Raw genomic sequence first — 25,288 nt, forward strand, 5'->3', positions numbered from 1 at the left:
AATTAGGATGGATTGGATGTTAGAAGATTAATGGACCAGCTCATTGAATTTCAGATGCAAATGCTGGATTATCAGACAAGCAGGTAAATTGGTTCCCTTTACTGCTTGAATGTCTTTGAAAAATGTTTTTAAGCTCAAACAATTTATTGCTACATCTAGGGTACAATTACATGTAATGAAAAAAAATTGAGTTCTGTATACAAAGGTGCTCTCCAGCAATAAAGTGGCAAGGACCACCCGGAAATGTGGCTGTATTTGTCGCTTAATAGCTGCATTTAGAGTTGTATTTTTCTTTGCAATAATTGATACACATATTTAGAAATAAACAACTTTATTAAAAGCAAAAAAAAACAAACAAAAGCAAGATAAACGCCAGAGACAAAGGTCGAGACTAAATTAGGGTAAAAGGTGAAAAGCCAAGTTAAGGAAATTTGATTCCTCAAAAACATTTTAGTAGTTACAACTGAAATGAATTTACAGTACTTTACAACCCAAGAAACAGGTGGAATGGCAAAAAATTAATAGTTCTACTATAACATTACATAACACAAGATCTTTAGAATGCCTGCCATTTAACTTCACAAAATTGAAAAGAGTGCTAGGCAATTGTAATCACAAAAGCATTCCTTTAACCTACTACACAGTAGATGTACTGTCAACACTGAAAGATTTGAAAAGCTGAATGATAATATCTAGTTATATTTCAAAATCTACAGCTATGCCAATATAGTCACAATTCCTGAGCACCATTAACTTCAAGTGTATGTATTGTATGACTTGTGTATATTTAACAAGTTTTTAAATGACCACAGATTTTATTTCCTTAATATTGTTTATTTAGGATAGCTTTTGTCCCATCTTTTACACCAAGCAACATTGTACAAGATAAACTTTAGCCACAAAAAGACAGACTCTATGGTACAAGTGCAAAGAACATCTGGTTCATCTTCCACTTGTTTTTAAAGGTAACGTCCATCTTATACGGGATACGTGTAACCTGATCTAAAGCTCCAAAATGATGCAGATCTACGGGAGGTTGAAAGCTAATATGGAGTTTAAAGGGAGTTGAACAGCTCAACACTTAAAAATTCAGATTCGTGCACTTTTTAAATTAGAGAAATTTGCAGAATTGCTAATCTTTATGTAAACATTTTGGGGATAATATGTGCCCGAAATAATCAGGAGTTTTAACATTATTGTATTACCCTTGGTTTCCACGATCATAGGATATTTCATATTTATGGCAGGTAATGCAATTTTATTTGTACTTAATAAAGTATAACACCCATGTAATTTCACCTGAAACAAGATTGTTGATGCACCATTTACAACAAATTGCAATATTTTATAAAACAGGAATTTAGTTATTTACAGATGCATTGCTTTAAATGCTCACTCAGGCTGCAGTGCAAACAGGATTGAATATTATTGTATCTCAAACATTTTCCCAATATAAGCATTTTAATGTTAAACTGTGTTCAAATATCCTTAAGTGTGCCTGGGGAAGTGAAAATCTAACTTCCAGCATATGATGGACATTATCTTTCAGTGCTGAAAAAAATTCATCTGTGCCTTGTTTCAGTTCACAAACACTTGGAACGGATTAATTTTTCCAAAATAGAAAATGCACAATTTGTTACAAAAAAAAATTCTCAAAAGTATTTAGATAGACTAAAGAAAATTAATAGTTTTTAATATATCTCTGGCAATTTGATAATATATATTAAATAGGTATTTGTACATTTTTCCTCACAATAAACTGAACTTGATAAATAGTGTACAGATTACAATAGATGATTTATTATTAAGGGGCAAATTTAATTTACAATTTCTGCATGCCAGAGGCACCCCTGACGGTTTGTACAAATTGACTGCAGTTCGTAATATTAGAAATGCATTAAATGACAGAGAGATGCATCGCTTCTCTATTAAGTTATATGGCTCAGTTTTCACAGCATGTAATTACATTTCAATATACCTACAAATTTAAGGCTACTAATGAGAACATCCTGCCATTGTTTTGATGTTTTATCATTACAGGTTTACTAGCTTTCTACCAAGTGTGAATTTTGTCACTTTGTACAAAAAGTCAGATTTATAGCTAATTCACAACTTTCCAGTAGATAGTTGATGGGCAGAATGTATCACCCAAATTATCCATCTGCTGGTAACAGTCAATATCATTGGTTTCTACAAAGTAGATCCTCTAAGAGATTGAAATCCAACCAAAGACCATAATCCTGGACAAGTCAGATTTTAAAAAAAACTTTTAGTGTCTCTTTCAATAGAATTGATCTCTGGATTTAACATTTGATTTGTAGCACAATAACCAAGTTTACGACATCCGGTAATGACTGCATCAGACTGAAGATCTAATTTTAGTCAATCATTTCCATGCTCAATTTTCTTCTCGATTTCAAAAAGGAATAAAATCAAAGATTTTATGATGCTAATCTCATTCTTCATAAGCTCTTGTGCCACACTTCACAGGACCTTGCCCAAAAGTGTGCCAGAATGTAGGGAAGTAAAATTATACAGTACTATATTACCATATTTTAAATTTGAATAAATATGAACTTCAAGTAAATATTAATTATGATTATGCACCAAAGCTTATAACCAGTCAGTGGAAGTTGTCCAGTGTTTGCACTGGAACACTACTACTTTTATATTGTGCACCACAAAGCACTGAACATGTACTTGTAAGACATGTCACTTTTTTCATACGTGTCATGCAAAAAGGTGCATGCATATTGAAGTCATTTTATCTTAGTAGAACCACAAATCCCCATTACATAATAAGCCAACATTTCTGCTCACACTTTTACAAGCTTTCATTTTATTACAATTACTGTACTCTGTCACAACCTCAAATCCCCACAATCACTACTTTCTAAACATTCCAAAGCAAAAACAGTAAAATACAACAGTTTTTAAACTGCAATGTGGTTTCAAAACAGTCAACGGAACTCAAAGTCCTTTACCACCCCTGACCCCACCTCCCTTTATAGCTTTTATATTCACTTAATATGTTGGATAAAGTCTTTAAAAAAATCATGGGCTTCTCTGTGCTATAATGCAATAAATATGAAGCACATGACTCAGTTTCACAGAGGTAGCACAGCATTGTGCTGGCTTACTTTTTAAGTCACTCAGTTATATATTCCAATCATACTTTTTAAAAAATGCTTGGCATTGGTCTCAACTGTAGTTTGGTTAGTGAATACAATTACATTTTTTTTTTAAAAATCTCTGCAATGTCTTTGCTTCAGATCTTTTCCTTAAATTTTTTTAAAATTATTTAATAAATGGAAAAAAAATTAGCTTCAAGCAGAATCCAATGTTGAATTCCTAAATCAAAAAGTTTAACTTTTGTCAGGATATTAAAAAAAATCTTGAGGTACTTCTTAAAAAACTGCTCTAGTAAAGATGTCCCACCATTAAAGTATAAAACTGAAAAATAAACATTTAAAATACATTTTTAAAATGACAGTTCATGAAATCCCACTGCATTTTAAATTTGTTTTTCTTTTCATATTTGTTTTTTTGTTGTTTATCATACATTTTTCAAACAGTGTGTAGAAAATGGTAACATTTACACTTCATTATATACTAAGCTCACCAAAAAAACCAATGTGCTATTGTTTACAATTAAAATTACACACAGCAATAATTCAAATGTATATTTTTTCTAATATTAGAATACATCATTTCAACTGCAATTTACAATGCTATAAAACAATTAAATTAACAAGAGAATGACAGTGACGAGAGGGTTTTTTTGTGTTGTAACTATCACTGAACATACAAAAGACTAGAGGCAGAGGAGGAACGGAGCACGGTCAAACTTGTATTAAATAAAGGTTGAGGAATAGTTGCATCGTACCAAACTTAACAAGTGATGCAAAGTATTACAAGGACACCAAGTGATGCTGAGAAGTTCCCAGCAGTCAACCTCTCAGAATAATTAAGCACCAGGGATCAGAACCCACAGAGGCACAGTTCGTGATGATTAAAATAGCACCAACAGCAGGCTGAAAAAAAATGCTGGTGTGTGCTGCATCTCACACCTGAAGACCTCCATCAGCTTGCTGGATCAATGACCAGCCCCATTCACTTGGGAAGAAGATCGTTTTTTTTTTAAATGCTGTACAATAGGACCCAATTCTTTTTGCAGCAACACGAAAACCAATTCACAGTAGAATGTATTTTATTTTCCAGTAGTAAAGAAGCAAAACAATGTTTGCAGGCCACTCAAGCACCTTTAGTTTGACGGAAGTGGATGAACTTGGTCCACATTGTCCTTGCATAGGTCACATTGTTTTGAGGTAGAATTCCTAATTACCTAGAGATAGAAGGGGAAATGTACATTATCTACCTTCCATTAATAACTTGCTTCTTCAGATACAAAAACAGAGTTTTGGAGGGGCAATTTTTCCATTCACTCAAGGGACAAGATGAATATTAAATTTGGACATTTGTACACACCAGATTAAATTGAATAAAAACAGAACAAAGTATGAATGATTTTTAGTTTTTACTGAGTAAACCTCAAAGTTAGTGATAATTTTGGTCATCAACCTATCATTAAAAAAAGTGATTTTTAGTCAGATGGCTATCAAGTTTAAAATGCTTTAATAAAACCAGCATATTATTGGTGCAATTTGTTTTTAATTGATGGTTATGTCATACCTTAATTTCAGGTCTTAAGCACCCACACCTAGTATGCCAAGAAATACAACATTTCTAAAGTGGTCTTTATTTTATAAATATATATTTTTAAAACACTGCTAGAGTTTGCATTTCATCGAGGTATTACAAACATAGCTGCACACATTTTGATAGGGTTATAACCTTGCACATTTTTCTAACCTTACCTTATAAGACTGATAAAGTACGCAAGTTCTTATCGAGGCTTAACCCCAGAGAAATGTGTAGCATAAGGAGGCTGCATGCCAAGTGTGACCCACATTGCGGATGTATTTGTACCAGACTGAGGGATTAGAGGTGCTGCCTGTGCAAGCGCTGAACGTGGAAGAGGTGGGTGATGCACCGTGAAGGACGGGTGAGTTGCTTTGGGCTGCAAAGACGCAAGCTTCAAGGCTAATGCAGTGTTAGCAGATTGAAGCGGAGTAGTTGAAGAGCAAGAGATGGATGGAGGCAAGTATCCATCACTAACAGAAGACATAGACCGGAAAATAGAGGAATCAGAACTAGTTGAATTTAACAATGGAGGGGGTGGAGGCAGGGAAATATTAGGAGGAGGAGGAGAGTTTAGCACAGACTGTGGAGGTGCTCTGGTAAGGTAGGGGCTCATTCTGCTATCAGTGGAAGATAACGTACTAGAGACGGAAAGAAATGATTGGGAAGTTGTAAGAACAGTCTGTAGAGGGTTAAAGCTTAATATTGTGCTACTAGATACTGGAACATTGCTGAAATTGGCTCCAAATTGATGAGAAGAGACTGAAGGCACCACATGGTTAAAAATACCTAAAATAGGAGAGAAAAAAAACAGCTCAAAGATTTCTGTCGAGCAGGAAGCAAAGCATCATTACAGCAGCTAAGGGTCACACTTAGCTTTTCATTAAAGCAAGCACAGTTAAAGCAAAAGAAAATAGATTTTTTTAAAAAAGCAAAACAACTTAGGTTACCCAAAGCAGAGCAACTCTCCTTTTCAATCAATATCCAAGGAAAAATGTGTTACGTAAAAATACAAACTTAAAAACTGTTCAACTCGTTTTAAGGATGGATATTTGGAATATCCACACACTCAGTACCTTTACTCATCATTTTTTTCCTCCCAGTTCCCACCCAATTTTGATCTCAAAAGTAAATGCACCCCCTGAATACTGTCTGAACTGCCCATCCTTGTGTGCATTCAGTTCGATATTGGTTTATTTTTTCAGACATCAAGGTCATTGTGATAAAAGATCTTTCACCTGATACCAATGCTTACTGTCCTGAAAGGGAATTGAAATCAGAATTTTACTAAAGAATTTAGACCTCAACCAATTCAGTTCACATAGGTCAGACAAACCAGTACATTACTCAAAATTAAACTGGAGTTTGGAGGCCAAGGTGACAAAATAAAACTGTTCAAAAGGCAAAACAAACTTGAATGAAGCAGCAAGGAAAATCCAGCTTTTTATGCAAGCATTATTTAGCTGATTTCACTCTGTATTTATATCCATGTTTGATATGACAATTAGCCCCACCCCCCCCCCCCCACAGATCATTGGAAAGGCCTTTACAACTAGCATATTGAATAAAGAAATTCAAAACTAAACTTTTTAAAAAGCAGGAATAATTTTCAGATGAACCACCAAAAACAAAATGCAATCTAGTGCCTGCAATTTTATGTTGAATGGAAGATTTAAAAAAAAAGCCTTAAATATGTTTCTTAATTTAGACATGGTTACTGCCCCTTTCAGCCCATGAGCCTGTGCCGCCCAATTAACTTCCACCCCCGATATATTTCAAATGGTAGAATGAATACCAGAGCCCCGAGGAAACCCATGCAGACAGAGGGAGATCATACAAACTCCTTCCAGACAGCAAACCCCGGATCTGATCACTGATGCTGTTACAGCACTACACTAACCACTACGCCAACTGTGCCACCCAATATCCTGTGAGAAACAGTGGAAAACTTTCTCCAATTCACCATTCAATTCTTCCACAGACATCCATTTGATCAGTTCAATAACTCAATAAAACCACAAAGCAGTTAATGGGATGTTACTGCAATCAACAGTGCATTATTTCAAAGTAAGTTATTTTACGAATTACCTTTTTATGGCCTAAAGTGTAACATACCCAACTGTTTACAATTTTAAGGAATGATCTCAGTGGAGCTCATAAAACATTGGAAAAATGAATCAAGGCTGAAGTATGATGAGACACCACAATGAGGCAAATATTCTGGGTGTTGACATAAAGATGGCGACACTTGTGGGAAAGAAACACGGTTTCAGGTCTTTAAGCTGAAACGTTGCCCATTGCTTCATCCACAGATGCTGCCTGATCGACTGAGCTTTTACAGCATTTTCAATTTTTATTTCAGACTTCCAGCATAAGTTTCTTTTTAATTTTTCTGGAGCCACATCTTTTGTGTAGTAGATATAATTTCTTGTGTCGTCTATCAATGGGTAACTGGGAGGTTTAATGAGCATAGGTTACTTGGAACTACTTTGAACGAGTTCAATAACCTTTCTCAGGTCCAGCTGGAACTAAGCTTGAGAATCAAGAGTGCAATGGAAATCCTGAGATAGCATGCATATTGTTGAGATCACCCAAAGCTGTCCTCTGCATAGACAGAATACCTTAATTACTAAAAGAATGAAAATTGACCGTGTTGCTTCAGTGCTCAAGTCTTTCTGCAACTATTTGAAGTCTGCAAGTGCAATGCTAGACAATTAATGTCCAAAGAAGATGACATTACAAAACACTGTCACCACCTCCTCTACCCGAGTCACCATTTCCGTGGAACTATACAGTACCCCTAGGTCTCTATTCTAGAACACTCTCCAGGACCCTGCTGTTTACTATGCAAATCCTGTCCTGGTTTGACTTGTCACAGTTAAATTCCATTTGCCCTTCCTTCCCAACTGATCCAAATCCTGTTGGAAATGAAGATATCCTTCCTCAATTCTACTCCAAGTTAAATACCAAAATGATGCATTTTGATATTATCATTCAATTGCAGAACTAGAAGATGGAGCCAAAAACATAACAAAATGAGACAAGTGTAAAACAAAATCTGGAACTGGTGCTGTGAGCAAAGGCAGTCAGGCACACCATCTTTAAACCATGACCCAATAAAACACTGATTAGGGTGGATCCTCCCCTTTCACAAAGCAGTGGCATTGGAATGAGAGAAGGGAATTTTATTTTCTTTACATTTATTGTAGTAGTTTGAACAAAGTGGGTCTCCTGAAAGAAATTGTGTTTTGACCTGATGAGTACGTGATCAGAAGTAAAATGGAAACTAAACTGCTTTTCAACTAATCCTGAGAATGTGAATCATGAATTCTTTGAATATTTTGACAGCAGAGATAAATAGATTCTTGAAAAGCAAGAGGGTAATGGGTTATAAGAGATAGCTGGGAGTACATAGCTGAGCTCAGCAGCATAGCCTGTTAACTTGACAAGCTGTCTGTTTCTCTCCACAATTATTTTGGACATCCAAAATAAGCATTGTTTTGGTCTTCAAGAACAAAGCTGCCTTCACTGGTGCTTGACGCAAACTGACCGGTGGGAGGGGGGTGGTTTCTTACTGATTGTAACTGTACCTATTCATGCACTCAGCTTACCAGGACATTAGATAGTGCTCATCTGAGAATGACATTGTGGCAGCAGGTCAGAGTTAAGAGAATTTTAATACAGTAGGGCAGTGGTTCTCAATCCCCACCCCCCCCCCCTCCCCTCACCCCACTCACATACCACCTTAAGTAATCTCATAAGATGCCATAGGTTCTCTATAGTTAGCAAGGGATTACAAAAGGTAATGTTTGAATGGAAAAAAGGCAGAGAACCACTACAGCAGGGAATAAAACTTGAAAGTTCCGGTTAGTGCCACGTTACAGTGGGGGGGGGTTTGAATCCCAAGGAGTCGGTAAGGAGTTTGTACGTTCATGAAACCCACTTCATGTCTGATTTCCTCTCACCATTCAAAAACATACCAGGGTGTAGGTGAAGTGGCACAGGTTCATGGGCTGAAATGGCTTGTTACTGTGCTGTATCTCTAATAAAAAATTTTTTTTAACCTCTCTTTGGATTCAAATACTGTCTACTTTCAAATAATTTTATCAAAATAATAATACGCTATAGGACTTCCTACATCAAAATATATGAATTTTACAAAAACACAAAGCAAACTATATTTTATAGGTGCAAGTCTAACTATTAATTACATTCTAATGTACTGAAAGATCAAAGCAAGAATAGGTCAATCCACAGAAACACAAGAAATGCAAATGCTGGAATCTTGAGCAATAACGCTCAATAATTTTGGGTTGAGTCCTTCCGGCTAGCCATTTCTCTCTATGGAGTTTGCCTGGTATGCTAGGTCACATCAGCTTCTCTTTGTTGGAATTAGTCAATCCATCACAAGCAGCTGGAACAAGGACTATGTGCACAATAAAGGGCATTGATCCAATGAGAAACTAGAAATTTTGGCCCACAGTCCTGCCGCAACATGCTAGAAATAGAACCCCTACAAGTCTGCAACAGAGAGTAGTGGGGTAGGTGATGATGAATTACCCAGCAGCTGGAAAGCTTTTGCCACTTAATATTTATTAATTTTCAGCATATGTAGCTATAGAGTGGTTGATGAACAAATAGTACAGTAAAAACCCTTGGTATCCAGCAACTATGGGGGATTGATAGATGCTGGATAAGCAAATTTTCTGGTTGCTTGAGATTATGTGTTGCCTGACTGGCAAATTAATGGTGAGGCGCTCCAATTTTAAACTTCCAGATATACTTATTTATTTTCCACAATTTTTTTTTTACCAGTTACTTGAAGCTGGCAGTTGCTTGAATTCTGCATAACAGGGGTTTAATGTTGTTGGAATATATTTGTCACTTTTTGTTCCTTTTAGGTCAGTGATCCCTGACAAGGAATTTTGACTAGGTTTTATTTCCTTGTCTCACGTGATTTGTCATATTTATATTATGAAGCAATGTAGTCTTCAAATGTTTGAGGAGAGTCAATTTTAGAGAGACTTTTGTTTCTGGATAATGTGTACAGTGCATGGAAACTCAAACCCATCTCTGAAGCTTTGAGCAAAATAAGTGGCCATGTTCTACTTCTGACAATTGAAATGCAGATCATCTAAAACTCTAAATGAATGTGTCAAGTCAGTGCATCACAGCCACTTCTCTCTAGTTAGCCCATCTTAATACTCTTCCCCAAAACCATTTTGGAATGACTAACTGAACGGTCACCTGTAATAGGCCTGGTGCCAAAAGGAGAAGCTTGGCATAAAGTGGATGCTGACTGGGATCCGTTGTCAGAGTTCTTGGTCAAATTGGAATCGGATATTGGAGAAAAAGTGGACTTCCATTTACTGCTGTTGTCTGTACTACTGGAACCAAGTCCTTGCTTCCGTACTGTTAAACTTCCAACTACATAAAATTAAAAAAAAAGTCAGTACAATAGATTGAAGGTAAAACAATTCATATTAAAATTTTGTTTTCAAGAACAAATTTATTTGAAGGTTTCTAAAGACGAGTTTAGAGGCTTTGGTGCCCAATGGATAAATTAATTGCATTAAATTCAAATTAGAAATCACACTAATGACTTTGACAACAAGAAGTGTGAAGATGCAACACACAGTGCTGGAGGAACTTGGGTCAAAACATCGACTGTCTATTGCTTTCCATGGATGCTGCATGACCCACCGAGTTCCTCCAGCATCTTGTGTGTTGCTACATTTATAACTTTAAACATATGAAGCTTTTAAAGTTCAATCATCATAAAGGACCACAAGTGAAATAAATCATGCAGGTTCACAAGATGAATACAACTTTAGAGGTCAGATAACCCTTTCCTGTGAAACTCCACCAAAGTCCAGCTGAACATCTCATCACCTAACTTTCTCTGGTTTACGAATGTTCGCTGAATACATTAATTCTAATGCAAGAAGGTTTATGATGTTGAAGCTTTATAAGGCACTAGTGAGACCTCACCTGAGAGGTATTGGGAGCAGTTTCGGGCTCCTCATTTAAGAAAGGATGTGCTGAAATTGGAGAGGGTTGAAAGGAGATTCACCAGGATGGTTCCAGAATGAAAGGGTTATAATTTGAGGAGTGTTTGACAGCTCTTGGCCTACAATTGTTGGAATTTAGGAGAATGAGGGGGATCTTACTGAAACACTTTGAATGTTGAAAGAAATGGACAGAGTAGATGTAGAAAGGTTGTTTTCCATGGTGGGAGAGTCTAGGACTGGAGGGCGCAACTTCAGGATTAAAGGACTTCTGCTTAGAACAGAGATGTGTAGGAATTTCTTCAGCCAGAGGGTGGCTAATCTGTTGCCACAGGCAGTTATAGAGGCCAGGTCATTGGCTACATTTAAGACACAGATTGAGAGTTCTTTATTAGCCAGGGAATCAAGGGTTACGGGAAGAAGGTCAGGCCATGGAGCTGAGTGAAAAAAAATGGATCAGCTCATGGTGGAACAGATGGGCCGAACAGCCTATTTCTGCTCCTATGTCTTATGGTCTAATTAGCTACCAGACTGCACCTTCCCTTTCTCACATGGTGAAGGCTGCCCAGATTCTGAATATTCACTGGGCCATTCCAGGGATTCCTTCATGGTGACTGTGCTGGCAAGCTCTCGTAAGTGGTTTCAAACGATCAGAGATAATTTCATGGATTGAAGGGGATATGTTCATTGTCCATGGCTAGAACTTCCAAAGACAAAGGGTGCAAATTGATTTGGATCATTGTCCTCAATAAAGGACTTTATAATTTATTCCTCTAACAAAAAAAAATCAAAAGAATAATTAGATATGTGAAATATTCATTAAACGTTGATAGTTGTTTCCTTGTTTGACTACTACAATTCTCAATATTTTTCTTGCTATGAAAACATTTTTGTTTCCTTTCAATTCTGAATTGGTAGGTTCACTTACACTACATTTTTAGTGTAATTCTAATGCTTCTGATATACTTTCCATGAACTTGCTTATCCCCAAGCTACACTTCCAAATGTTGGTTAATCATGCATGCAGGCTTGCTTGTTGCCCCTGTCCAGATATGCAAGTTCTGAAAAGATTCATTAAGGATTTTGACGGTATTTCATTGTCACCCAACTGAAAACTTTCAATTTACTTCAGTTCACATATCAAGTCTCTGCTGGTGCTCATATTTGCAGACATGAACACCAACAACAACCCCACCCCAATTCAGAATGATCCAAGAAATGGTTGAATAAGATCCTAGCAGGGTCTTGTGGTTAAATTATTTATTACCAGGAACTGTGCTCCATCACTTCCATAATTAAAATCAATCATTAAAGAATCATTTCATATGAAGATATTTGAGTATTTACCATCAGGCTGGTTGAAATCCACAAACATTAGTGAAAAATGTCTAAAGGAACAGACCCTTCTACCCATTATGTGCACCAACCATGGCACCAATTTAAACTGATCCCATCTGCTTGCACAAGGTGCATATCCATCTCTTCCCTGCTTCTTCATGTGTTTGCCTAAGTTACTGCTTATCATATCTGCTTCTGCCACCTTCCTTGGCAGCACATTCCAGGCACGTATCCCTCAATGTTAAAAACTAGTCTCACAAACTTCTTTGAATTTTTCCACCTCTTACCTCAAGTTTATGTGCGGTTGTATTTGACATTTGGACGTCTTTACAGTGTGGCAACCAGAACTCCACATGGTATACTAAATACAGTTTTATATATAACCTCAATTTTTATACTCAATGCCTTGACTGATGCCATACAGATGCCTTCATCATCACCCTATTCAACTGTGTGGCCATTTTCAGAGAGATGTGCTTACACCCTTAAGATCCCTCTGTATATCATCCCAACTAAGGGTCCTACCATTTACTGTATGTTTGCTAAAGTGCATCACCTCACATTTGTCCAGATAAAAGTCAATCTGCTATTTCTCCATCCAAATTTCCAACTGATCCATATCCTGGTGTATCATTTGACAATCTTCCTTGCTATCCACAAATCAGCCCATTTTTGTGTCATCTGCAAACTTACAAATCAAATCACCTACATTTTTATACAATCATTAATATAACATCACAAACAGAATTATGGTTGAATTCTGTGCTATCCAAGTCCCTTTAAAAAATGGTGAAGTTAAAAATCTTCCATAAATTATTGCTTTTGCACCTTCCCATGATCTGCCTATATATCTGTTCCTCTAACTCCTACTAGCGATTGGGAGGCCGAAAGCATAACCCCAACTTTGTTACTTCCAAGTTCTATGCAGCCTCGCTGAATGAGCCCTCCAAAATGCCCATTCCAAGTGCAGTTGTAACATTCTCCCCAACAGCAATGCAACTCCTCCCATCTCTTTCATATCCCCCTGTCCATGTCTGACATGTCTCCACCCTGAAACACTGAGAAGCCATTCCTACCCTTCTATCAACATTTTAGCTCATGGCTACCCTATCATATTTCCATTACTAATCCAACCTCTGGCCTCATCTGCCGTACAAATTAAACACCTTGCATTAAAATAAATACACTTCAGGCCATCATTCTTACACATCACAACTCTGTTGACTATGGAACGTGGGGAATTTTTTTTCCCCCACAAAAAAGGTCACAACAACTCAACTTACCTGGGTCACTTTCCCCACAAGCAGGTGTAATTTCTTTACTCTCGATCGACACAGTGCATTGAGTCATTTTTCTTTCAATCCTTGAAAACAAAGAGCATTGGTGAGTACACTTATGTCGGTGCTGACACCTGATGCCTTTGATACTCAGACACTACAAACAGTTGAGATAAATTAAAAATTAAACTAAGGTGCAACTTAATTAAAAGCACTAAAGCAGAATATACAAGACACTTACCTGCACTTGTGTGGGGCCAGAAGGAAAGTTAAGAGATTGTTAATGGGCTCCTATTTTAAGATTGCACTCATTTCAAAGTGGTGATACAGACTTTGCAATATTATTCATTATTAATTGAAAACTATTATTAGTTATAATTATTCCAAGATGGCTATTCAAAATTAAAATTCAAAGCACTCAACTACAAAATAAATAAACTCAGAGGAATAAACAAATTATTTAATTTACCTCTCTGCTCCAAAAACCACTCAGATTTTCTGACTTCAAAATTCAAAGAGGTCATCATACTATTTAAATTGCACTGCTTCAAAACAATTTCTCTACTTCAGTCACATAAATTACCAGCTCCCACCTTCCGTTAATCTGTTGATTTTCCTCCTCTCGTTCTTCATCAGATGTAAGTGGTGAATAATGAACACCATTTGACATAAACATTTTCTTTTTTTTCAAATTTGGAGGTCCTTCATTATCTTGGTGTGGAACAGGAGAGCTTTTCACTGAAGTCTCTGGTGATGAAATTGCTGCTATTTCCAGAGGTTGATTGATATTATTGACCTAAATAGCAACAACAAAAAAACCCCACGATTTTGTAATGTCTGCCATTTCTGCTTTTGGGAGTGGTTTGCCTTCTGGGAAGTTTAGAGACAATGGGTGTGTAATTATTACAGCAGTCAACTCACAGAGGATTATGATTCAAAGTGGGGACCATGTCACCTACTTATTCTTAGGAGTTTCCATCTGATGCCAGAAATGTCCTTTATTGTCCAGCAGTTTAACATCCATTATATCCACATGACAGACAAGATGCTGTCTGAAACAATCATTGCTGCTATTTTGGAACCAAATAAAAATGTCTTAATGGGGACCTATTCACCAGATTTAGGTAAAATGTACCGACGTGCTATGTATACAAAATCTGTGTACTTGCACAAGTTTAGGACGTCCCGTGGTAGGGGAGTCAATGAAAGGAGGCAGAGCGTCAGCAGAGAAGAGCATCCATATAAAACAGAGATGTGGAGGTATTTCTTTAGTTAGAAGGCGGTGAACTGAATTTGCTACCACGGGTAGATGGGGAGGCCAGGTTGTTAGATCTATTTAAGGTAAAGATAAATAGGCATCTGAATAATCAGGTTATCAAAAGGTTATGGAGAGAAGGCAGGGAAGTGGGGTTGAGTGGAAGAACCTAAGCTCATGATGGAATGGCAGATCAAACCCATCGAGCCAAATGACCTACTTCCATGCCTATATCTTAAGCCGCTTTCAGATGGCCAGAATACCCCAACTTAAAGCTACCTAAAATACCCGAATGCGGCTGTTGGGAGGCCACCTGAAAGCGGAGAGCCCTGACCCGAGGAGGACCTACCCAACCCTCCTCGGGTAGGTGTATTCTCCACTTCCAAGTGCTCCCCCTAGGCACCTGAAAGCAGGCAGAACTACAGCCACAGTCGACAGGGGCCGGTGTTTGCTCTGCGCCGCCTCTCCCTGCTGCGGATCTTTCAGGTGCCAGAACAGCGCCTTCAGCACTGCCAACTGAATGTTGCTTCGCGCACACACCCGCAGCTGGCTCCGGAGCCGCATTCTCCCAGCTAATCCACCTGAAAGCGGCTTTATAGTCCGGCTGATGTGATCTTGCCATCCACCACAGTTTAGAAGGGAAACTGCTGGTGTGTCAGCGATCAAGCTACATGCAACTCGAGCAAGATCAACTGCAAAGTCAAGGCAATCTTGGACTGTACATTCACATCAAACTCAAGGGAAAAAACTATGGTCTAAACTAGGCATTCTTATTGGAGGTCTTGCACACCAGCCACCCTCCCCCCCACCCCAACCCAGCGGCCAGAGCACATTTGAGGGGTGGGGGGCACAATGTGAGATCAGAATAGTTTTATGTTTTTAATGTTGTCAGTAGGAGAGATGTATAGAAGAAACCAACTTAATTTGACTGCTTCACAGGGAAGAGGGTCATAGCCAAAAAGGTTAAAAATAGCTGGTCTGATCCCATAATTTAAAGTACAAACAATATAACGAACAACTTGCCTATAACCTCAGTGGCCTCAGACTATCTACAGTCCACACACCCAGGGGCTGCCTGGCTGAGAGGCAAGGAAGGAGGGGAATATTATCAAGCAGTGAGGCTGTCAGCATGCATTGGATTGTGCACTGTGTAGAATCACTCAGCCATGACAAGCATGACCTGAACTCCATCCCACAAACTCTTTGTCCAGACTCAGTGATGCTCCAGATTGACATGAAACCAAAAAGACCTTGTGTCAACTGGAAAAGAGTTTCAGATGAACTTAAAATTTGGAGGTTAGGAACTTTGGTTACAAACTCATAACCTCATCTCCATTTCTGGGAAGAGGAGGATCCATATGACAGAAGAAGAAAAAAAACATCAGGGACAATCACAATCTCAAAAAGCAAATCTAACTGCGGCAAGTTCACCGGCATTGACAGCGGTCTCAACCAACCCCTTCCAATGACAGAAGAGCTCATTCCCAAATCAACAAACAAGTTTCACTTTAAAATTGATTAGAAAAAAAAAATTAAACTGAACTACCTACCATGGAACTTATATTCAAAGGAGATCCTGAAGAAAGACCTAGTGAAGCAAGCAAGGATTTACGCTTAGGAGAACTGCCTGCATTCAAGCTGGATGTCACAGAAGAACGTTTTCTCCTGCCCTTCTTTTTTCCTTCTTGAGATATTGACTGTCCAGATTCCAACTTGATGGCTGAAGTAAGTGAAGTCTGTTTGTTTAAAACAGATTGCTTTAGATTTCCACCGTTTGCAGTGGCAAATATTATTCTCCGTTTAGATTCATTCTCCTGATCAGAGGCACCTTGGTCTGATGGTAAATCCTTCTTCATTACCTCCAAGAAGGCCTTTTGTGTATCTGCATACTGTAAAACCCCACCAACATTCAGTGAACTGGCTGCTGGGTTGTGAGAACTGGAGAGCCTAGAGCTGGCTGAATGCTGCACGGCTGAGCAGTTATGTTCAGGATTCCGAGACTGCATCAGGTGCATCGGTGGATGCTGTAGGTTTGTAGTCTGTGGGGCAGGATTGTTGGCAAGGATACCTATGCTGGTGGAATCTGATTCTTCTAATGTCTTGTCGTAACTATTGAGTGTTGACTGGATGGAAGACCCAGAGTGGACTCCATTGACTGTCATAGAGCCAGCTGAATAACAAAAACCTGCAAACAATAAGGAAACACTGCAACAACCTGAGCTGTAATGAAAATATCGACCATCTATCTTTTGCTATTGCTTAACACAATCATTCAATATATAATATACAATAAAGAGCTTCCCAGAACACCTTAAACATTTTCTACAACCACATGCATCAATTGTTTTGATTACAGAAGCAGGGAGGACTTACTGCTGTTCTATAGGGCCTTCGTGACAATGTACCTTGAGCAGTTTTGGTCTCCTAATTGGAGGAAGGCCATGCTGGCTAATGCAGAGAAGATTCCTGGGATGGTAGGACAGATGTATGAAGAAAGACTGGACAGAATAGGGTTATACACATTGGAACTTGGAAGAATGAGAGGGAAATCTCATTGAGACACAAAATTCCGAGAGGATTAAACAGGCTAGTTGCAGGAAGACTGTTTCAGATGTTGGAACAAGGGATCACAGTCTCAGCGCAAGGTGTAAAGCCATTTAGAATGGAAATGAGGAGAAACCACCTCTCTCAGAGTTGTGAAATTGTCGATCTCCGTACCACAGAAAGTGGGCGAGTCCAGTTCATTAAATACATTCACAATATTGGATCTGGCCCTTGTGGCTAAAGGGATCAAAGGAAATGGAGAGAAAGAAAGAATAGGGTACTGAAGTCGCTTGATAAGCCATGATGGTTCTGAATACTGGTCAGGCATGAGGGCTGAAGGGCTTTCTCCTGCCCCTACTTTGGCACATTAAAATCTTTCATACAGGTTACCCACTTTTTACATTCATTCAGCTGCATATTCTCAAAAAAATATGGATTATATTAACCATCATTAATTCGGCTTTTACCATTTCTCTTGCCATTTTATTTTGCCAGTGGTTATATTATACAATTAGCATCAAAATAAATAGCATAATAGTCAATTTACTATAACAACAAAATCCACATCTGATCGATGTATTAACTGTCTCATCTGTGTACACGATCATTTAGAAATCAAATGGAAAAGAAACACTACCTGAGGTAGCTAATGACTGTGGTTTGTTTGTCGCTGCGTTCCCATGATTAGCACCATATTGTTTGTCAAGCATCGATAAGTCACGATTTGAAACATGAATAGGACTAGGTGTGTTTCTCTATGAAAGAAAACATACTAAATGAATGAGCTGAGAGCAGTAAAAACTTAGTTTTGTTGTTGCCTCCAGCGAGGTAATTGAAACAATCTGCACCCAAATCTACCCCAAAAATTATAGCTCCTCACAGAACATTGATTCTGGAAAAATTATCTGCAACCTTGAAACATAACTCCCTTGATATTCAGGTATAGTATTACTTGCTTCATGTTTGCTTAGCTTATTCGAACCAGTGGTTTAAAATTTTGTCACCAGGGCTAATTACAAGGATCAATTTTCCCAGTATTGGTCCTCCTTCAGGATTATGTTTTACATTATCCTCTGCATATCTATAATTGTCAAGCTACCATCACAGCTTTAATTCTGCAATTAAACCGTGTGTAAAGACCAACTCCAATCACACCTGGTCTGGGAATTTCTTGGACCTGTCAAGAATCAAGGGAAATCCTCATTTACACAATTTCACCATCCTTCAAACGACTAGATTCCAGTAGCATACACATAAACCAATCAGCTGGTATGACAGTATAAATAATTTCTTGGGAGATTTCCTCTGCTCAGGTTGGGAATGCAATGAAGTAGGAGGTTGAACTCCAGGTCTACAGAAGAAACTAGGGCTAAAAGTCATTTAGAAATAGAACTGTTATAAGTAACAATTTGTTTAATCATCCAAGATTTGAGGGGAGTGTCATAGAAATGGAGAAAATATATTGACATGGTATTAGGTTAATCGGCATGCTCTTTGACATATTGCCCATTTTTTTTTTTTAAATGTCATTGCAGGTAAATAAAGTTGTGATTCAAACGGGCAGCCAGAATCCAAGCAGCAACACTGAAGTTCGCTGTGGATTTGTGCATTATTAGAAGAAATTAAAATCAACAGGCTTATAGCTGAGGTCACCAAGTGTGAAAATGGCAGACGGAGAAGGGGTAACATGAGAACTAGTTTATGATGCCCATGGGTGACTGCTCCAAAGCACCAATCCAAGACACAGTGGCACTTCAGAATGCCCAAGTCAAAGAAGAGGGCAATTGTACTAGGGAGTTCATGTTTGCAGTGCTAGTTCAGTGGAGGTTTAACAGAACATTTAGAAATGAAATGAAAAGGGGGTGAGATAAATGTTTGCAGAATGGGAGAATTAAAGATTATGGGGAGCAGGTGGGTAAATGGAGCAAAGTCCATGGCCAGATCAACTTGACCTTTTTCAATGGTGCTACAGGCTCACTGGGCCAGATAGCCCACTCCTGGTTATTGTGTTCTTATTAGTGAAAAGGAGAGATAATTAAATAGGAGAGTGATGGAGACAAAAGAGACTGCAAATGATGTTACAAAGAACAATCAGCTGGATGAATTCAATGGGTCCAGCAGCATCAGTCAAGGAACCATTAACGTTTTGGGTTTCATCAAGATTGATTATGGAGTCATAGCTGCTAATTCAGAATTTATTCAAAACTAAACAGGGCACTGAATTGGTAAAATTAAGAAGGACATGAAGCAAGATATGTTAAAACATTCAATTGTGCATTTAGTAAAATATTACTCACCGCTTTCTCAGCACGAACTGGTAGAACTACACTGGCCAAAGGAATGCTGACAGGCAATTTGTTTGGTTGAACAGTGCTCAATGGAATACTGATTGGTAGGCTGGTTATGGTTTCAGAATTATTAACTGGGCTTCTGTTAAAATCTTTAGAAAGCTGCAGCAAAAATAAAATCAAAAATGGTTCAAATAGTGCACAGTTACAAAATAAAACCAGTGCAAATTTATTGAAATTCAGATAGGTTGATGGTACTGGCTTATTTCTGAAATGTGCAAAGCAATACACATGTTAACCGCTAATCTTCTAAGATTCTCCCAGAATAGCTGTCAACAAGCCCAAACTTGGGCTACTTCTGAACAAGTGCTGAGTTCCACCATTCCACTCCAGAGAGATCTCTGGGACACCTAAATTGTGCCTGTAAACTCTTCATGAAGTTCAATTAAGCAATTTTGATTTGGCACATTTTCCCTGCTCTCAAAGATGCTTGTGAAGTACCTTTTTTTAAACCTCATTGTTATCAAAAAACAGGGAAAACTGACACTACAACAGTATAGTGACTGGGCTCCTAGCAGAAGACCTTTATATTATTGCAGGGGAAAGCAGCCAGTGATTCCAGAGCAGTGGAAAAAAATCCCGCATATTATTCAGAACAAATTGCATTTGAAATGTTGTGCATTTGATCATAATATGCAATTTGATTGTATAAAAAATTGTCATACAATTTTGATTCACCAAAATCCTCAGTTATCCAAAATCAGAAATCCTCATTTATCCGAAAAATTTCAAAGCCGAAATGATGACATTTTGCCGCTGAAAATTTTTTAATAAATGAGGATATCCAAAACAATCCTCAGTTATCCAAATTTTTTTTCAGAACCGAACTGATATCACAGGTTGAAAAAAGAGGAATTTTGAGTTTTTGGTGTTGGATTTATCTTATTTTGTTCAGGTTGTTTTTTTTGGTGAAAATTAAACATTATTTCATGCTTTAAAAGCCTTCCTTTATTGTTTGTTGTTGTTTAAACATTTACAAGTGATTAGCCGCTGATGCTGGGCTGTTTTTTAAAAATGACCAATTATCCAAAAATATTGTTTATCCGAAATAAGCTTGGTCTTGATCATTTCAGATCATCGGAATTTTACTGTATATTTAAACAAAGGAATGGACAATAAAATACAGACCAATACATGGACTACCAATCAGGGTTGCCAGATTTCTGCCGTTTGGCAACAAATCCGGCAACCCTGCCAATTCCCTATAGCATATTTAAATTAAAATAATAAAAAGGCCAGAATCAGATTACAAGAAACAATTAATGACTGACGGAATAATATTGATTCAACATTCAAATCAAGATGATAATCTGAATAACCTCATACTATAAAATCAAAAATATTGTATACAATGCAATCAACTTTTGAAAGATGTTGGAAAGTGTGGTAGACATTGCATCACTACTCAATGCATCCACCTTTTGTACAAAAACATTTTTAAATAAACACCGAGGCATTTACTGAAATGCTTAAAACATGCATCCAAAATACAAATGACCAAACTACAGAATATGAACATGACAGTTTAAGTCAAATGCTGAGCTTTTTTAAAATCATCAGTCAGCTAAACCCTTTATTTGGATTATCATCTTCACTCGAAAGAAACAGCAGAGATAATACTGCTATCAAACTTTCATATCAAAATTACATTTCCATAATATTGCTGTTCAAGTTTTGAAGCTTTTTAATTTTATTTTTAGAAAGCCATTAACAAATAAAATTAATCTGAGAAATTGACAAGAGCCTTGTAGCTAGAAAATGTGGATGCAACCTAAAATGAGAAGGAGCCATTTTCATGCTGACTAAATTTGACATTTGCCCCAGAATATTGAAAGAATGCAAAGAAACTCAGCAGGTCACATAGCATCCATAGAAAGTAAAAGGTCAAACAGCATCTGTTTTGAAAGGGGTGGTCAACACTTTGACCCAATACATGGACAATCCCTTTCCTTCCAGAAAGGCTGCTTGAGCCATCAAGTTCCTTCAGCAGTCTGTCTTTTTTTTTGCTCCAAATTCCATCATCCATAATCTCTTTTGTGTAAATCAGTAATGGGCTTTAAAAAGATTTTTGTGCCAAATTTGGAGCATCACCTCTTGCCATTGTCAGAGCTAAACAATATAGAATTACCATAAATATTCGTGTATATTGTGTTTCGTGTATAATGTCCCCCCATTTTTGAGGGGAAAAAGAGAAAAATTTTACCCGTGTATAATGCAAACCCCCCTCCTCTCACCCGATTTCCTCTGGCGTCTCTCCCCTTCGCCTGCCCGAGTCGCGCTGGCGTCTCTCTCTCCCCCCACCCCCCCCAACCACACCACTGTCAATGTAGGGAGCTGCTGATAACCTAACTTTAAACCTGGCAGAAAAAAATTGTTAAAATAATAACCTCGTGTATAATGTGACCCCCCCCCCCCTACTTTAAGCTCAAATTTCGGTACAAAGTTTTTCACATTATACACGAATATTTATGGTAGGCCCTTTAGCCCATTGGCCAACCTTTCTGGCCATTTATACCAATTGCCACTTTAGGTCTGTATTCATCGGTCTTTCTTGTCAATTTAAGTAGTGTGACAGATTATGTTGTGTTTGTCTTGTATATAGATATGTATTTGGGAGATAAATTTGGGCAGGTTTTTTTTGTGCAGGTCACATACAAACACTTCAAAACAGATCTCATTTAAAATACTAGAGCTCTGTTCAAGCAAGACATGGCAGCTCCTGGGGGCCTTTGCAAAAACTTTGGGGAGTGCCCAAGAGACTTCACTAATGGATTGTGGTTTTGCAAAGCAACAGATGAAAGAGATCGGAGTAGTTTGGAGCTGCAGGCTGTCCGAGGTGCAGATTGCTGTTCTACGAGAGTCATGTGTTTTTTGAAAACAGAGAGGGAGTCAAACAGACTTCACTCTGAATGAGATGGAGAGAGAGATCAGTTCTGCAGTTTTACAGTCAACAGCAATAGCTGGGACTGGAACAGCCTGGTCAAAGCCCTTGTGGTTCATACAAGAGGAGAGGACTGGCTGCCTATTGTTTCACTTGAAATAAGGGAAACAAAAAGGAACTCTGTGGTGTCCAGAAAGCAAGAGGTTATCATCTGGAAAACCCTTTTGGGGCAAGTTTCTTCGGCAAGACACTGATGTAGCTGATTAAAAGGAATCAGTTTTGTGGGTGTCCTGCAAACAACAAATTTCTCTCTTAAAACCGACATGAACCTTCTTGAGCAGTAACCATTTACCTTTCAAACACCATTCATAAATGTTAAATTATGTGCACAGTATAAGCATTGCCCGCAACCAGCGAACTTGGAGGAATGAGAAGTGAGATGGAATGTGAATTAACTAACTTTTCTGAACTTACGCACATTACATACACGTGCGCTTAGAATTAGAAAGGGGTTAAGTTAGGTTAGTTAAGTTAAAGTGATAAATTAAAGTGTGAATCTGTTTTCATGTTTAAGATCATTAAAAGAAACTTTTGTTTAAGTAACCATTTGTCTTGGTGAATATCTATTGCTGCTGGGTTTTGGGGTCCTCTGGGCTCGTACCAGTAGTTGCTTAAATTAATCTTATCCAGAATATCTGTTGCAGCTAATCAAGCACTCCCAGAGCTCTGCTGCCATTTTCTCACCTTACAATTTATCATGGTTTTATTTTTAATGCTGCTGTGCATTTTTTTTAACCTGCCTCAATGTAACCTATAATCGTAAGGAGCTTGTAATTGCTTTAATTTCAAAGACAAACGTGTTTAATCACAATGTCTTCTCTCCAAATTCACTTAAACTACTTCTCAGGCTACTTCTCAAAACCAGTACTGAAAAATCCAGAGTAATGGGAGCAGAGTTGGGCCCTAACAATTTATTTGGTACTCTACAGCTGTAAAAGGTTTTCAATATTTGAATTATTTGAATTTAAAAATTGAGTATTGAACATACAATATAGGTCTGAAAGTTTGGTTAGCCATTACTTTTTACATAAATGATAACTATGTAAAGAATGGATGGTTGAATTAAGAGGCTAATGTTTCAGATTCTTTAGTTACTGGTGTCTAGAACTTTTTGTTGCCTTTAATAAAGTTGTTCCCATTGATTCTCAATCAACTGCAAAAAAAAACCTCAAGAATAGTTTTCACAATAACTAAATCGGACTTGGATTTCCATATTTGACAGGGAAAGAAAGCCCTAAAGTACAAATGAGGACACTCAAAGTGTTGTGCTGGATCTTGCTAGCTTTCATCAGCGGACCTGATCTTGCCTTATTCAGCTGTTCACATGAGGCTCTTGACATTCAAGGACACACTATCAACAGCAAAAATCAGCTCTCACTCACAGATTTGGATGGAAAATCCAAACGGATCACCTACCTTTCATGTTATTTGCCCAGCATTATATTGAAGGCCAGTTAAATAAATACAGTAAAACCCCCTGGTATCTGGCATCTACGGGGATTGGTAGACGCTGGATAATTAAATGGTGAAGCACATCAATTTTGAACTTCAATAAATTTTTTTTAAAATATCCATCTTCCGCAATATTTTTGCCAATTGCTTGAGGCTTGAATTCGGGATCACGGGGGTTTTTGAGTGTCTCAGTAGGTCAGGCAGCATCCGTGGAAAGAAATGACCAAAATCAATGACTAAAACAGTTTACTAAAGAGAGAGCCATTTTGGATTCCCAGTAATCCTCAAAACAAAAACTTGCTCAGTGATGCTGTTAATAGACAAATTTTACTCTGCTATTGCAATGGGACCAAGATAATGCAGATTAGAGTCCAAAACATAATAAATTGCAGGTCCTCAGCTCGATGGGTTAATGCAATCTCCCACAGAACATAAAAATCAGGCGAACCATGATCAGCATTCAAAAATTAATCAGGCTGATATCACTTGCCACACACACCGGAGGTAATGATAACACAGGCTATTCGCAAAGCCAGGTTGAGCACTTATTTTTTAAAATATAAAGTATTATGATTTTACATGTAATGACATGAGGAATAAATTATGCAATACACAACTTCACAGAGTCAGACAAATGAATGAAATATAGATGAGGAAAAAAAAAGGTTAACATGGATGTAAAAGTTCAACATTGCATTTGCTTCATAAAATGTCAACATCATAATACCTTCTCTACACTTTTCTCGCATGCTGCCTGCTGGATTGTTGGTGATAATGGTTGTAGCTGCTCATTGGAACCATGATGAACACCATTAGGAACTCCTGGACTCTGATGAGAAAGACCATTTTCTTTCTGGTTTTCAATCCTGCAACACATTAGGTTATTATACTTCAACATGACATTGAGGCGAATTGCACAACCGTGCAGTTAAAGCAACAAATTGTTATATTTAGCTTCCTTGATTATCTCCACAAGCCATAGTAACTATCCTGTGACTCAATTTTCTGTAGTGTACAACATTTTGATCATGCAATAAAGTAAGTTGTTTCGAGTGTTATCTTAGTTTCTAGGCTTTCTTCTCCATTAAGCAAATTTAGATTCCTTCCATTCCCAAGTTGCGCACTGCAGAAATGTTTGTGTGGTTTTATGAATTAAATGCTTTGAGTATGCCAGAAAACACAAGGATAGGATTGTCATAAACACAGGTCTTTTTGATGCAGTATTGATTAAAATTAATTTTAAAGTTTATCTTATGACTTTATTCACAACTCATCCCTTTAACTTTGATAAATTTATACTCCATTTCCCGTTAGCGTAGCAGTTAGCACAACATTGTTACAACACCAGCAACCCAGATTCAAAACCGGCGCTGTCTGTGAGAAGTTTGCATGTTCTCCTCGTGTCTGCATGGGTTTCCTCCGGA

The 25,288-nt window shown here is 37.8% G+C and overlaps 1 protein-coding gene across 5 annotated transcripts in view; it reads right to left on the reverse strand.

Annotated features, from left to right (window-relative positions):
• Positions 1-314: 314 nt before the first annotated feature.
• The window catches only part of dot1l (DOT1-like histone H3K79 methyltransferase), a 79,946-nt gene continuing 54,972 nt past the window's right edge, over positions 315-25,288 (reverse strand). For 4 of the 5 annotated variants that reach the window (XM_069928727.1, XM_069928725.1, XM_069928726.1 and 1 more), the window contains 9 exons: positions 24,592-24,730; positions 19,421-19,573; positions 17,761-17,878; positions 16,130-16,764; positions 13,918-14,120; positions 13,331-13,410; positions 9,949-10,128; positions 4,878-5,490; positions 315-4,345 (listed from right to left, as the gene is read on the reverse strand). In XM_069928727.1, the coding sequence (XP_069784828.1) occupies positions 4,907-5,490; positions 9,949-10,128; positions 13,331-13,410; positions 13,918-14,120; positions 16,130-16,764; positions 17,761-17,878; positions 19,421-19,573; positions 24,592-24,730 (2,092 nt within the window). In that variant the 3' untranslated portion in view covers positions 315-4,345; positions 4,878-4,906. The remainder of the gene's footprint in view (positions 4,346-4,877; positions 5,491-9,948; positions 10,129-13,330; positions 13,411-13,917; positions 14,121-16,129; positions 16,765-17,760; positions 17,879-19,420; positions 19,574-24,591; positions 24,731-25,288) is intronic. The other variant, XM_069928728.1, reaches the window with a different exon arrangement.

Source organism: Narcine bancroftii, chromosome 3, assembly GCF_036971445.1.
Source record: "Narcine bancroftii isolate sNarBan1 chromosome 3, sNarBan1.hap1, whole genome shotgun sequence".
In the NCBI taxonomy this organism is placed as follows: Eukaryota; Metazoa; Chordata; class Chondrichthyes; order Torpediniformes; family Narcinidae; genus Narcine; species Narcine bancroftii.